Below are 15,363 nucleotides of genomic sequence, written 5' to 3'. Positions count from 1 at the left end.
GACGATGTTAGTATAAATATTAAAGAACGAGTTTGAAGTAGAATTTACACATATTTACTAATTAAAATATAACCAATAAATTACTAACCAAATTTAGCTAAAAGCAATTAATCCAACAAAGTTGTGTAGATTGTAGTGTATTAGTATAAATACTAAAGAATGAGTTTGAAGTAGTAGTTAATTTTATGTTCAATTTTGAGTTGCTAGTTGTTAACTGCTAAGTGACGCTGTTATTTTGATATATAAAGTAGAGTGATGAACCTATTTTGATATGTAAAGTACACCTTTTGCGTTTATAGTTTATGTTTCTTTTAAATTCTATGATTTGACGATCTCTTCCCCCAGTAAAATAGTTCAAGTTCCGCCAAGAAGAATATCACTTGTTGGAACTGCAAACGATCATTATCAAACTCAGTATAAGACGTAGTGATGAGAAGGACATGGACATAAATTTGGCGACTAATGAAACACATGACGCATTGATTTGTTGCGTTGAGAATTCAGTCGAGTCTTAGATGATGGATCCAGAAGCTTCTTTTCATGCTAACCTACAACATAAAGAGTTTCAGGCCATATAGAGGTAAGGTCAGATTAGCTGATGACAAGATATTAGATCCTATAGATATTGAAGATGTTGTATTAAGGATTGCCATTAGCACTAACTGGACGTTGAAATATGTGAGATACATTCCGGATCTTAAACGAAACTTCTCATTTGAGCAACTAGATGAACAAGGTGGTGATGTTACATTAGGAAATAACCAATAACATGTGGTTAAGGAAAATATTGTGGCAATTCATGGTTATAAGAAGGGGAGAATGAACATGATCGACTTTAATTTTGAAGGTTAATATTTGACTTTGACCGAATAAATCGACCGACAAAATGTGACTTTTGATTGAATGTGACCGGTTGACCTCTTTTTACCACTTAATTTGACCAATATTGATAAGTAGAGTTCCCCTTTTCATCACACCATCTTTGCATACAGTCCCTATGAGCAAATTGATCATCAACAAACCTCAAATCATGATCATCAGATAATATGTCTCCCAACTGGTTCCAAAGTCAATCACGCATGCCCGTAACATGTCTTCCAATGTTTGTATTGTTCTTTCACTTTGACCATCTGTCTGTGGGTGATAAGCGGTGCTCATATCTAATCGAGTTCCCAATGCTTTTTGTAATGATTGCCAAAAACGTGATGTGAATCGGGTGTCGCGATCAGATATGATGGAGATGGGTACACCATGCCTGGAAACTACTTCCTTCAAATATAGGCGTGCTAATTTCTCCATACTGTCTGTCTCCTTTATTGGTAGGAAGTGAGCTGATTTAGTTATACGATCAACTATTATCCAAATAGTATCATGACTACTTGCAGTCCTTGGCAATTTCGTAATGAAATCCATGGTTATTCTTTCCCATTTCCACTACAGAATTTCTGGTTGTTGCAGTAATCCTGATGGCTTTTGGTGCTCAGCTTTAACCTTTGCACACGTCAAACATTTGCTTACATAAGTAGCAATTTCTGTCTTCATATTAGGCCACCAATAGAACTTCTTGAGATCGTGGTACATTTTCCCATTTCATGGGTGAATTGAGTACCTCGTTTTGTGTGCTTCATCTAGTACTAGTTGCCTTAGGTTACCATGTCTTGGTACCCATATCCTACCAGAAAAATACAGGGTTCCATCGGCTTTTACTTCAAGTTGTTTTTCTAACCCTTTACTCATTTCACCTTTTTCGTTTTCTTCTTTTAAAGCTTCTAACTGTGCTGCTTGAATTTGCTTTGTGAGATCAGTACGAATTGTAATATTCAAAGCTCGGACCCTAAGAGGTTTTACTCTTTCTTTTCGACTTAGGGCATCAGCTACAACATTAGCCTTTCCGGGGTGGTAACGGATTTCACAATCGTAATCGTTTAACAAGGGAGACTATAACTCGCAGTTCAATATTGTAGGCAAATTGCGTAGACGTAATGATGGTAGACGACTGTATGGTTGGTCTTGGATTCAAGAACAATACCCCGAACAATACCCAATATTTCCTTATTTTAAAACGGTTTGAAATCCGAATTAAAAATACCCTCGAATATACTGTAGCAAATAGTGTTTACTGTAGCAAATAGTGTTTACTGTAGCAAATCACTGCAGCAAAGTCTTTTTCACTGTAGCACTGTAGCAAAATACGGTTTCACTGTAGCAAAATAGTGTTTTACTGTAGCAAAATAGTGTTTTACTGTAGCAAAGTCATTTTTACTTGTATATATATATATATATATATATATATATATATATATATATATATATATATATATATATATATATATATATATATATATATATATATATATATATATATATATATATATGTATATTTACATAGTATTAAATCATATAGAGAATTGGTTTAAATTAGTCGAAATTTTCCGGGTCATCACAGTTAGCTCCTCGGTTTATTGGTCCATTTAAGATTTTAGCTCGTGTTGGTGAAGTTGCGCATCGTTTGGAATTACCCGAAGAGCTTGCGGGGATCCATAATACATTTCATGTTTCCCATCTCCGTAAGTGTCTTGCGGATGATTCTTCATGGGTACCATTAGACGAGATTGAGCTAAACAACAAGTTAGAGTATGTTGAGAAGCCGATTGCTATACTCGATGAAAAAGTAAAGAGGTTGAGACATAAAGAGGTGAGAACTTTTAAAGTTCAATGGAGTCGTAGTAAAGGTTCCGAGTTTACATGGGAACCCGAAGAGTTTGTATTGGTGTATCTTCCGGCTTGTCATGTGGCTTGGATCGCGAGGACGCGCTCCGATTCAAGTGGGGGAGAGTTGTAACACCCCGTTTTCTTCATACGTGTCTTAAGGTACTTACTTAATCGTTAGAACGTTATAATTCGCTCCAGCAGACAATACGTTATTGCTATACGCGCGTAAGGGAAGCACGCGACCTACGCATTTATCCATCATCGACCTCTCGCTTGAACTTAAAGGTGGCGCCATATTTAAACTATCATCAAAACTATATTGCCATGAACTCACATTTGAGAACTCTAACGGAATGAACGTGTCATCCACGAAGAAGTAACGCTCTTTCCAATCGCGCGGAATCTCCTCCAAGGGTGCGCCTGTAAAGCGAACATTGTCACGAAAAGAGAACCAACCTATATCAAGCCGCTCAAATGAAAAGATGTTCTTGAATAAATTCACAGTAGGAATAAAGTCGTGCGCCCTGCACCACATCTGAAAAATAACAAGACGGCAGGCGCTGTCGGGATCCAACTGGCCCACGCCAATATTAAAATGGGAAAGTATGCGCAAGATGAAGTTCGTAGGCGGAATGCGCATATTCCCCCGCTCGAAAACCACACTATAAATGGCCACCTTTCCGCTAGGAGCACGGTTGGCCCGGTCTGAACGACCAGGAACGGCAGGCGATAGAGGTCTCATAGGAGGGTAGCGCTTGGATACATGCGCTACATATTCAGTGGTGATGGACGAAGGAATAGAACCAACGTTAGAAAAGTCAGGGCGATAAGCCATGGTGGAAAGAGAAGAGAGTGAAAAGTGAAAAATGAATGAAGAATGTTCTATTTATAGGAAGGGAAGAGACGGCCATAATGGATCTTGACCGTACACGTGTCAGAAGAGAATTTAATGCAACATGACGGGTGATGTGACGGCTGTCACGTCATACCTGTCATGGAATTTATAACAGTTGAGTTCGACATCACGCGCAATGTTTGCGCATAATATCGAACCGGGGGGACTTAATGATACGCATACCCGATTGACTCGTGTTGCGCATCACACTTGCACCATGTGCATGTCCTCCGCTCTATTGCACTACTGGCGCAAGTAAATGTGCGCTGGGGGCGCCAACTTGATGGTGGCGCGCTAGAAAAAGATGACGTGTCCTGTACTTATCACGATCTCTGTACAAAGGGCCGACAGGTAACAAAAAAGGTAATAGTACTGTTCCCTGGTTCCCTCCACGAAGGTACCAAGCAGTACAGGAAAAAAAGTAACGTAGAACACGTGGCTCCAATGAATGGACAGCACTTAGTTATAAATAACGGACTCGAATCACAAGGTAGAGGACTGGTTCTTTCAGGAAATTACACACATACTATTTTTGGTATATTCGTACGGATCAGTCGCGCTGCTTAGACAGCGCCCCTCTTACCCGCGCTACCGGACTTATATCATTTCACTAGACATCCTTGATATACATGTAACGTTCCTCGAACATAAATCCTAGCATCTTATGCGAGCCATCAATGACCGGACTACCCGCCGATGGTGGGTCTATGTTTAACCACCCTCCGTGGCGAAAAGATTATTTTGGACTCCGATTGTAATTTTGAACATACCACAGAAGTCCCTGTGTAATTTTGTCTTTATATTATCCCCCTGAGTTTCACATGAGGTCAATGATATATCTGGCCCACTAATCAAAAAATTAGACAGAATAGTCCAAAAAACAAATCCCAAATATTAAACAACTCACTAAATAAATAACCTAAATACACAGAAAAAAAAATCTCACATGCTAATCTACCCACCTGACGCTTCTTTCCCAAAGCCTTCAAACGAAATTGAATACAACCGATTGAGCGAACTACAATTTATTATTTGAGGCATTTTTATTCTCTTTTAATTTGTTTGTAGTGTATTTATTTTTTTTAATGGCAAAAGTATGTATGTATTATAGAACGCTATTTAGCAAGAAACTAAGAGAGAAAAATTACAAAGGCTTTAGGAGCTAAGAGTTCCAATTGAAAACTACATGAACTTTGTTTTCTAGCAACCGAAAAGAAAATAACTGAATTACATCAAAAAGGCTACATATACGACGATGTTAGTATAAATATTAAAGAACGAGTTTAAAGTAGAATTTACACATATTTACTAATTAAAATATAACCAATAAATTACTAACCAAATTTAGCTAAAAGCAATTAATCCAACAAAGTTGTGTAGATTGTAGTGTATTAGTATAAATACTAAAGAATGAGTTTGAAGTAGTAGTTAATTTTATGTTCAATTTTGAGTTGCTAGTTGTTAACTGCTAAGTGACGCTGTTATTTTGATATATAAAGTAGAGTGATGAACCTATTTTGATATGTAAAGTACACCTTTTGCGTTTATAGTTTATGTTTCTTTTAAATTCTATGATTTGACGATCTCTTCCCCCAGTAAAATAGTTCAAGTTCCGCCAAGAAGAATATCACTAGTTGGAACTGCAAACGATCATTATCAAACTCAGTATAAGACGTAGTGATGAGAAGGACATGGACATAAATTTGGCGACTAATGAAACACATGACGCATTGATTTGTTGCGTTGAGAATTCAGTCGAGTCTTAGATGATGGATCCAGAAGCTTCTTTTCATGCTAACCTACAACATAAAGAGTTTCAGGCCATATAGAGGTAAGGTCAGATTAGCTGATGACAAGATATTAGATCCTATAGATATTGAAGATGTTGTATTAAGGATTGCCATTAGCACTAACTGGACGTTGAAATATGTGAGATACATTCCGGATCTTAAACGAAACTTCTCATTTGAGCAACTAGATGAACAAGGTGGTGATGTTACATTAGGAAATAACCAATAACATGTGGTTAAGGAAAATATTGTGGCAATTCATGGTTATAAGAAGGGGAGAATGAACATGATCGACTTTAATTTTGAAGGTTAATATTTGACTTTGACCGAATAAATCGACCGACAAAATGTGACTTTTGATTGAATGTGACCAGTTGACCTCTTTTTACCACTTAATTTGACCAATATTGATAAGTAGAGTTCCCCTTTTCATCACACCATCTTTGCATACAGTCCCTATGAGCAAATTGATCATCAACAAACCTCAAATCATGATCATCAGATAATATAAAATATATATATTTTTTTTCAGAAAAATAAAAAAAAAAAACAGTGTGAGAAGAATAAGAATAAAAAAAAAATACCTTCACAGTACCGGAACAAGAACAAGGAGACTCCGAAATCTTATAGCTTCTAAACTCTGCTTCATGACATATTCTACAACTTATTATTTCTAATACTAATGATGATATTGATGCATACATCATAAATTCATCATCTCTATCATTCACAAATAGTCTAACTTCTTCCATTCCTTTTTTTTTTTTTTTTTTTTAAGTTTGGAATTTTGTTTTGCAAGTAGGCTTAACTAGTGGTGATTCTATGACTTCAATAGGATGACTATGATAATGACGGGCATTATTCAAACAATGTTCATACGAAAATACCAATAATACCCTTGAGGGATGGACTAAAAATGATCAAAATTGGTTTTCGAGTTGACCCTTGCTTGCTCTTTAACCTCATTGTTCTGGACTTCTGGGTCATTATAGCGCGGTGCACGGGCAAAATAGTAAATAACTTGGTAAAGACATATTGTTAAAGGACTGATACTATTTTAGGCTGATTGATATGTCCAATGACCACAAGACAAGGAAATATTAAAATCCAAGGTTCATATATCATGTCACATGAAGACACATTAAAGCATGATGAATGTAATAAGAGAGTTCTGTACTTCTTATCAAACCTGACTTCAAGGTTTGCACCATATGGGCTAAACTTCTAAAGTTTACTCAACTCACATTTTAAGATATAAAGATGAATGTCCATTCTCTCTGTTCATTTCATTTTGAATAATTAGGTAATGTGCTAAACAACTCAAACAGAACACAGACAACAACAACAACTGTAAGTACACCCTTAAACTAAACCTTGATATAGAAGTTAAATCAGGTGCTTTTGCCATCTTCAGTTTTAACACTTGCTATCTTCTGAATGATAGTTCACATACCAGAATCTTGTCATGCATCTAGGATTACATTTAGCAACATCTCAGAAGTAGATGAATCAGGCAAGAAACCTCATTTAATCATTTCCTCTAAGAGATTCTTCGCATCTTGATGCTCGTTTTTCTTCATAAACTCTTGAATAATAACATTGTAAGTGACTGCATTTGGGCAACAACCATTTTCTTCCATCTTCAGAAGCAATTCCTTTGCTTTATCGAATAAACCTTCTTGACAATACACATGTATCATCACATTGTAAGTCATAACATCTGGTTTCACTCCTTTTGATATAACTTCATCAAAAAGATCCATTGCCAAGTTGGACATCTCACATTTTCTACAACCATCAATCAAGATATTATACAAACCTACCCCTTTCATCGGTACACTATTTCCCAAAGAACGAAAAAGAACCAATGCTTCAGAAACCTGGGCGTTTTCGCACATTCCATGGAATACGATCTTGAAAGTAATTATATCTGGAGTCGGGCCCTTTGCTTGCATCTCATTGAAGAGTTTATTAGCGGCTGCTAAGTTCGCCGATTGAAACAAACCTTGTAGCATACTATTGTACGTTACAATATTAGGAATCAAACCCTTTTCTGGGATCTTAAGAAAAAGTTTAATGGCTTCATCGATTCTCTTCTTCTTGCAATACCCATTAATCAGGCTGTTATAGGTGACGATATCTGGTACAAGATCTCTCTCATCCATGCGATCAATAACTTTATTATAGGTGACGATATCGGGTACAAGATCTCATGCGATCAATAACTTTATGTGCCCTTTTTACTTCACCGCGTAAACAATATCCATCAATTAAGGAACTGTAAGTGATGACATCAGCACGGATACCTTTTTCAGTCATCTTGGTGAAGAGTAGTAATGCATCATCAACCATTTTGTCTTTGCAAAGGCTATCAATAATTGTACTATATTGTTCTACCCTTGGCTTACAAGATCCTGTTTCCATGAAATTTAGCAATTCTAGGGCCTTGCTAGTCTCGCCTACTTTACAAAGCCCATTAATAATGACTCCATAAGTAACTTGATCGGGCTCACAAATTTTTTCTCTAAGGAGTTTCTTGAATAATTCCACAGCTTCAAAAATGCGATCAGCAAGAACAAGCCCATTTATGAGAGTGGTGTAGGTGGCCAACTTAGGAGGATGACCTTGCTTGAAGATGGTGGCTAATAATGCAAAAGCATAAGTCACTTGATTCAACCGGCAATAGCAATTGATAGAGATGTTCATTGTATTGATATTAGCAGAAATACCCATCAAATGTAATCTCTTAAAAAGTAAAAGAGCAGTAGAATAATGTTTCATTTTACCAATGGCGGTAATCAGCTTATTAAATTCGATCACAGACGGTACCACTTGCCTGTGAAGCATTTCATCGAACACCTTTAGTGTATCATCGACCTTATCGACTTTGAAGGTATCACAGGTACTAGTGTGCATCGTCAAACTAAATCTTTTACGAAAAACAAGCCTTGCGCTTAACATTTTACTAAATTACTGACAAAATGACTAAAGCTTTAGTTTTTATAGCAAGTAAAGAAAAACATACATACAAAATTACAGATGCAGGATCATCATCCCCAATGTCTCAATGGAAACTTGAACTCCGAACCTCTTGTTCTCATACCGATTCGGCTAATTAAGTTGTAGCAAACCTGGTTAAGATCACGGTAGAATCTCAGCTGCCTGCTTGAAATGTGTTTTTGTTTATTGAGACGAGAAATGATTTTTTGAACTACGTACCAAAACCCCCTACCAAATAAGAAATTGACAGGTGTAAATTCTTTTTCATTATTATATAATGTTTTTCCTTTTACCTAATATACCCTTTCCAAATAATTTTTTCAATTAATTAGAAAAAAAAAAATACTCATGAATATGGCACTTTAAATGATTTATTTTATTTAGTTCAATATTTTTATTTAAAAGATAATGATATTTTCACCCATAATTTTTATAAATCTAATTATATTGAGTACTTGTAGAAACACTTGATGCATAGTAAGCAGTGGATTATCAAAATAAGTGGAAATATCATTAGTCTTTACTAAACTCAAGCTACTAAAATAATACTCTCCTTCCAAATAAAAAGATGTTTCCCTTTTTGTTTGATTTAAATATATTTGGTAAATGTTTGCCCTTAATATTAGAGTAAGGTTGACTAAATATTTTATTAATTAAATAAACAAATAATATAATTGAGAATAATAATGAATAATAATGAATAAGAATAAGTTGTAGAGTTTAATGATATTTAGTGATTATGATTTGCAAGTAGATAATTATTTCTGGAACAAATATAAATAGTAAGGTGGATAATTATTCTATAAAAATAGTGTCTAAAAGAACCCGTAACTACTAACTACTCATGTTAATTACTTCAACATAGTTTGTTTGTCTATGGATTTGTGAGAAAAAATTCCTAACAACGAATCCAAGAAGATAAGTAATTTTAAGAACGAGAAGAATGTCACTTGTTAGAACTGCAATCAGAACGTTCATTTTCATAGTTTAAGATGTAATGCTGAGAAGACTAAGGACATGAATTTGGTAATTAGATGAAGGATTCGGGAAAGGGATTATCGGTGCAACATTTTCTTAAATAGATCAGGTAACTGCTAAATTTATTAGGGCGAATGTTTTTAATTGAATGTACACGATCTAAAACTAATGAAAAATGCATTCAGTTAACCAATGAACTACGGAGTATGTCTTTATTACTAAAATGATCTATCTTTTTATTACTAAACATTTTTAAAGTAAAGAAGTATGCGAAATTCAATAATAAATATTTGTCACATTTGTAAACGCTTGGATCATTGTGAACAACGTGTTAATAACATACATCATCACCAAATGTATATTCAATGATAAATATTTGTTACATTGTAAAACAATTTGAAGTGTCCACTTATATCATAAATATAACTGTTTGCAACTAATGAAAGTATGCCAAATCGTTCAGAAAGAAAAGGAGTGTGACCAGAATGTGCGCGTAATGCGCAATTCACCAGGTATCAGGTCTCGCGCTGGGAGAGCTTGATTACCCAAGGTTTACCCTCTATTTGGGAGCCAATGTGCTCATTCATAGGAGGTTTCATCGCTAATAAAAAACTAATGAAAGTAGACATTCATGCAGGTTTATCTGGGTCGCAAATTCATGCGTTCATCATGTATCGACATGAAACCATTACTGTGGATTTTATATCTATGGGGCGAAAATGTGTAGTACGATTTAAGGTTTTACAGTTATCATCGTAATATAAATAGAACCAGTAAACTAACTCTGAAAACAGTTATCAATCAATAATAATATAAAAAGTTAGGAGAAAAAAAAAACTCGTTTGTTACATGGTGAAATCTAGAATTCGTGTGCAAACGCTCTTACTCAACGTAAAGGCTAAAAAACCTATTTATCAAAATTTCAAAGAAAAATGTATGGTCCATCCTAAACAATGAATCTCTAGCAGCCTCCTGATTTTACAAAAGGAATATATGAATATTGTACATGTTGCATATAGTTTTGGTTAGAAGAATTGGATATGGTTGCATAGTATTTGTGAAGGATATTATCCCACATAGTTGGGAGGAAAAAGTTGGAGGGAACTTGCTTGGTTATAAAAGAGGGGTTAAGTCTTCATTCCAAATTGCACCAATCAATACACTTTAAGTATTTAATTATTTCTTTCTTACCCTTGTTTGAGAGTTGTATTAGTTAAATATTTTGGAGAGTGTAGTTGGCTTAAGAGAGTCGTCTATATCATTGTAACAATTTGTGATATAGTGTATTTCTCTCTTTGGGGCCGGTGGTTTTTCTCCTGTTTTGGAGTTTCCAAGTTAAATTTTGTGTTGTGTATTGTTCTTATTTCTTTACTATTATTGTTGGGCAGGGTGGTGGTAATTAGTGAGACCGTAACTTCCCAACAACTGGTATCAGAGCGTCAGATTTGACGGGGGTCTCGGTTATAGGAGTCGGAGTATGCTCTGTGATTGCCACGGGAATGGATCGTCCACATCAGAACGAGTTCTATTGATCGTATAGAGTATCTGGTTAGACAATATTTTTTCTGATTCGGAGTAAGTGGTGTCTAGAATTTGTAGTGGACCGGGTGTTAGAATTTCCAATTTAACAGATCCTGTGCGCCACTCCACTACATCTGTCAGCCAGTCGAAACGTGAGCAAAATCAGAGAAAGTGTTGTTTATAGGATACGGATACAATGTCGAAGTTCAGTCCAATGAGGTTTGATGTTGAGAAATTTGATGGGAGGATCAATTTTGGCTTATGGCAGGTTCAAGTCAAGGATGTGTTGATTCAGTCTGGTTTACACAAGGCTTTGAAGGGTAAACCCACCCTTGTTCCTGGCAGTGATTCTAGCAGTAAGTTCGATGAAGAAGAATGGGATGATATGAATTTGAGGGCAGCAAGTGCGATTCGTTTGTGTCTTGCAAAGAACGTGCTTGCAAATGTGCACTGGTTATCAACGACAAAGGAGCTTTGGATTAAACTAGAGCAGTTGTACCAGGGCAAGGGCATCTCAAATCGGTTGTATCTTAAAGAACAATTTCATACTCTGCGTATGGATGGGGGTTCAAAGATTTCAGATCATCTAAGTATTCTTAACGGTATTGTTTCGGAATTGGAGGCTATTGGAGTTAAAACGGATGATGAAGATAAAGCTTTGAGGTTGATATTATCTTTATCATCGTCCTATGATCACATGAAACCTATTCTAATGTACGGGAAAGAAACGTTAAAGTTTGAAGATGTTACTAGCAAACTCTTATCCGAGGAAAAAAGATTGGAAGGTAATGGGGTCTCGTCATCAGAAGCTACGGTACTGTTGTGTTCGGATAGGCAGAAGAGAAACTCTAGAAAGAATCTGACATGCTGGAAGTGCGGGAAGACTAGACATGTAAGGGTTAATTGTCCCGGTGGATGTAACAACCCTGTTTTTTCCGTTACTTCCGTTAGTTTACTTAACGGCGATTACTTAACTTTTGTGTGTTTATGTGTAATAAATGCGTACTTGATCCTTGGAGGGTTACTATAATTAATATGGGTTGATATTAATTCAAATATATATTTCGGATAAAGAAATACGATAAAAATGACACGGTTTTGATAACTGCTTTTTGAGCAACGAAACGCTCGGGTTTATTTTAATAATTAATTTTATTAATTATTAAAATTTTAAAATATTTAATTTATTGGGTTTTTAATAAATTAAACGGTTGGTTGCGTTTAACGATCGGTTTAGCGTTCCGGGCCTTCGGTACGACTAAACGGCACTTGAAACGGACCACGGTTACAAGGAATTGCAAAACACGAGCCCGGGAATACCCCCATTGGGCCATTCGGCCGATTGGACCCCACTCCCTCCTTAAGTTTCTATCTTGGGCTTATTTGATACTAGTGCATGTTAATTAAGCCCTAACTAATACTTACTTAGTGTGTAAACTACTGGACATAACCCTAAGAAGCATAGCAGTCGACTTTTCTTCCCTCCTTCTTCCTCCCAATCGACGACACACATACATACAATCCACCATCAATTTTTAACTTTTAGATTAAACCTCAAACACGAAGATTGCAATTCCCTTCATCCTCTACGCGTTGGTGTATTTAATTTGTTGATCAAAGGTATAATCACATGAACCCTAATCTTAAAAATCTGATTTTTATTAATGTTTCATAGTTATGTTGTCAATTGCTCAAGTCTATACGCGTACATGTTAATTGTTATCGTTAAATTGATCGTTGGATGCGTTAGGGTTAAGAAACGAATTTGTTATTGCATGATCAGTGATTTTAAGTTTTTCAAATGCATGATATTGTGTTATATTCAGATTCCTTGCAAAAAACTATTGAGTTTAGGCTTTGGATTCGCTTGATTTCGTTTCCGGATGATCAAGATATGTCCATTCGAATTAACGTTGTGTTTTTGTGAATTGATCAGAAATCTGGGTTTGATAGACCACGAATTGGCATGTGAAACTTATACCACTGGAAAGATAATTTAAAAATACACAATTTAGACTAGGATATCATGTCGTTTGCTTATGTATAACTCGAGATATGCTTGAATTAGTGTAAAAGTATATTTATACACACTTGCATGAAAACACCCTTGTATGATAAAATGTGTTGACTTTTGTGTTTAAAGCTTTGCATATTTGAAATATACACAAAAAGTACTTACTTTTCATGTAGATATCATAGTCTAATTGTATCTAGATCTTCGGATAATCGCGTGCGAATGTGGCTAGCTAAACTAGAATCGAAACAGTAACTTTATACTCTGTGGTTTCTGTTTATTGAATTAGCAAGTATGCTTCTGGAAAATGAATCTTAATATTATATGTGACATATGGTTAGTTAATTTCAATCTCTGAAACCTTATACATTGGGCACAATAAGGCCACACATTATGTAAATTCTGAATTGAGCTGAAAACTGAACATTCAACTTGCACGAATAAACTGTACAAATTGGCTAAACAAAAATTGCTTAAATTTTTGTATGTGTTAGTTTGACTCGTCCTTGATCCATGGCCACTAGTCTTGTATCAATTTCATGTCCCTAGCTCCGGTTATAGCCAAAACGAAATCAGTGCGCGGTCAGAAACTGACTTGGCAAACTACAAATGTACCTCTTCTGATTCCTGACTTTTAATTATTGTATGAGACCCTGGCCGAACTTTTTGGAATCGATTTTGAGTATACTTATGATCTGGAGTTTTTCATGTTTACTTAAATTTTGTACTATGAGATAATATGCTAAGTATGCTACATGTTCATGAACTTTGTGCACAACGATAAACTGAAATTGTGAAAATGACCAATTATGACCTAAAACGTGTTGTCTAACTTAGGTTTGACATGTTGACCAACATTTGATATAAACCTACTGATGTTGACTTTAGTTGACTACTTTGACCAAGTTTGACTTTCAATTTGACTTCGGTTGACTTTGTTTGACTTGCATGAACTAGTTGACTGTATGTTGACTTTTACTTTGAAACGCGTCGAAGTCGAGCAATAAGACAACTTATACTATGAAAACACATTTGTTTAAGACATATTTATTGACCAACCTAAATACGTATACTTAGGTTGCATTACTCAGCTGTAAACCGTATAAGTTAATTGTCTACTTTTCAATCCGAGCTTTATCCAAAGGTGAGTCTACAGTCCCGCTTTTTACATGTTTTCAGGGATGAGAATACACGCTATTGCACTTACATTTTCAAATGCTTTTTGTATTGACACGAGTACTATATATGCATATTGAGTTTGTTCAAAAAGCCTATAGCTTGAATACTTTTAATACCATCGGTGTAAGCACAATTTAGATGGACGGATCCGTTAGGTTGACAGCCTCACCCTACAATATTAACTGTGGTGCATTTACTTTGAACATTAAATACATTTGAACAAGTGTATAAAATTTTATGAGGTAAAGGCGGGTATAGTGGATTCTATACTCGGGTCATTGCTAGTATTCAGGTGCTCATGGATTATGCAAACGTTTCGCAACTTGGTGTTGTACTTGAAAAATCTCGTGGTCAAGGAACTTAAACTATTTTTCTGATAACTGTTTTTCAGATACTATACAATGTTATTTAAAGCTGTGGTTTACGAACAAATGATATAAAACTAGACATGGTAATGTCTACAGCTATTTGAAACTTGACATGGTATTGTCTACAGACATTTGAAACTTGACATGGTATTGACTATAAACATTTGAAACTTGACATGGTAGTGTCAACAAGCTTTTGAAACGGGACACGGTGTTGTCTACAAACTTTTAACATTAAACCTTGGTGGTCCTTCACTAATAAACGTTTTCGGAATATTATTTCTTAAACATACTGTATTGTTTACCTAAAACCTGTAGATTCACTCGACATTATTGTTGATCCGTTTTGCGTGTTTTATTCTCAGGTATTAATTGCTTCCGCTGTAGAATATTGTTGTTACATAGAAGTTAATGGGGATTAAGGATCGATGGCTTAAACAGAAGATAGATAATCAAGAAAACCTTCTCGGTTTCTCTAAAATAGGCTACGGCCTTCAACTTTTATTAATATTCAAAATAAAAAACTAAATCAATAATGAAATCTATGGTCCTTTATATAAAGGACTAAAACCCTAACTTTGAAAACAAGACAAACATAAAAAAGGAAACAAATAATGGATAAAATCCTTATTCAAAAATAATTAGGAAAAAAATTGGAAACTAAATCAAGCTCTTCCTTCGATGGCTTATTCTCCAAGTCGAACTTATCCGACACCCTTTTTAAACCTTCTAGAACCATCCATCGTATATGCATCAGAAGTCAAGCCAAGCACTGGGACCAGAGTTAACATTCTGTTAAAGGGATTTTTGACGGGGTGTTATAGATGGTATCATAGCTTTGGCTATAGGGAACTAGGATACATTAGTGTGTCTAACCGTATGGCGCATTAGTGAAGTCTAGTCTAT

General features: G+C 35.5%; 1 protein-coding gene across 1 annotated transcript; it reads right to left on the bottom strand.

Moving 5' to 3' along the window:
- Window positions 1–6,920: 6,920 nt before the first annotated feature.
- Window positions 6,921–8,358, bottom strand: LOC139874730 (uncharacterized). Its single transcript, XM_071862136.1, has 2 exons — window positions 7,642–8,358; window positions 6,921–7,553 (listed from the first exon to the last, which is right to left on the bottom strand). Exons 1-2 carry the CDS (start codon window positions 8,356–8,358, stop codon window positions 6,921–6,923), a joined length of 1,350 nt encoding a protein of 449 aa, XP_071718237.1.
- Window positions 8,359–15,363: the final 7,005 nt, after the last annotated feature.

This window comes from Rutidosis leptorrhynchoides, chromosome 11 (genome assembly GCF_046630445.1).
Source record: "Rutidosis leptorrhynchoides isolate AG116_Rl617_1_P2 chromosome 11, CSIRO_AGI_Rlap_v1, whole genome shotgun sequence".
Lineage (NCBI taxonomy): Eukaryota > Viridiplantae > Streptophyta > Magnoliopsida > Asterales > Asteraceae > Rutidosis > Rutidosis leptorrhynchoides.
The sequence above is the reverse complement of the archived record's forward strand: the minus strand, read 5'-3'. Positions and strand labels throughout refer to the sequence as shown.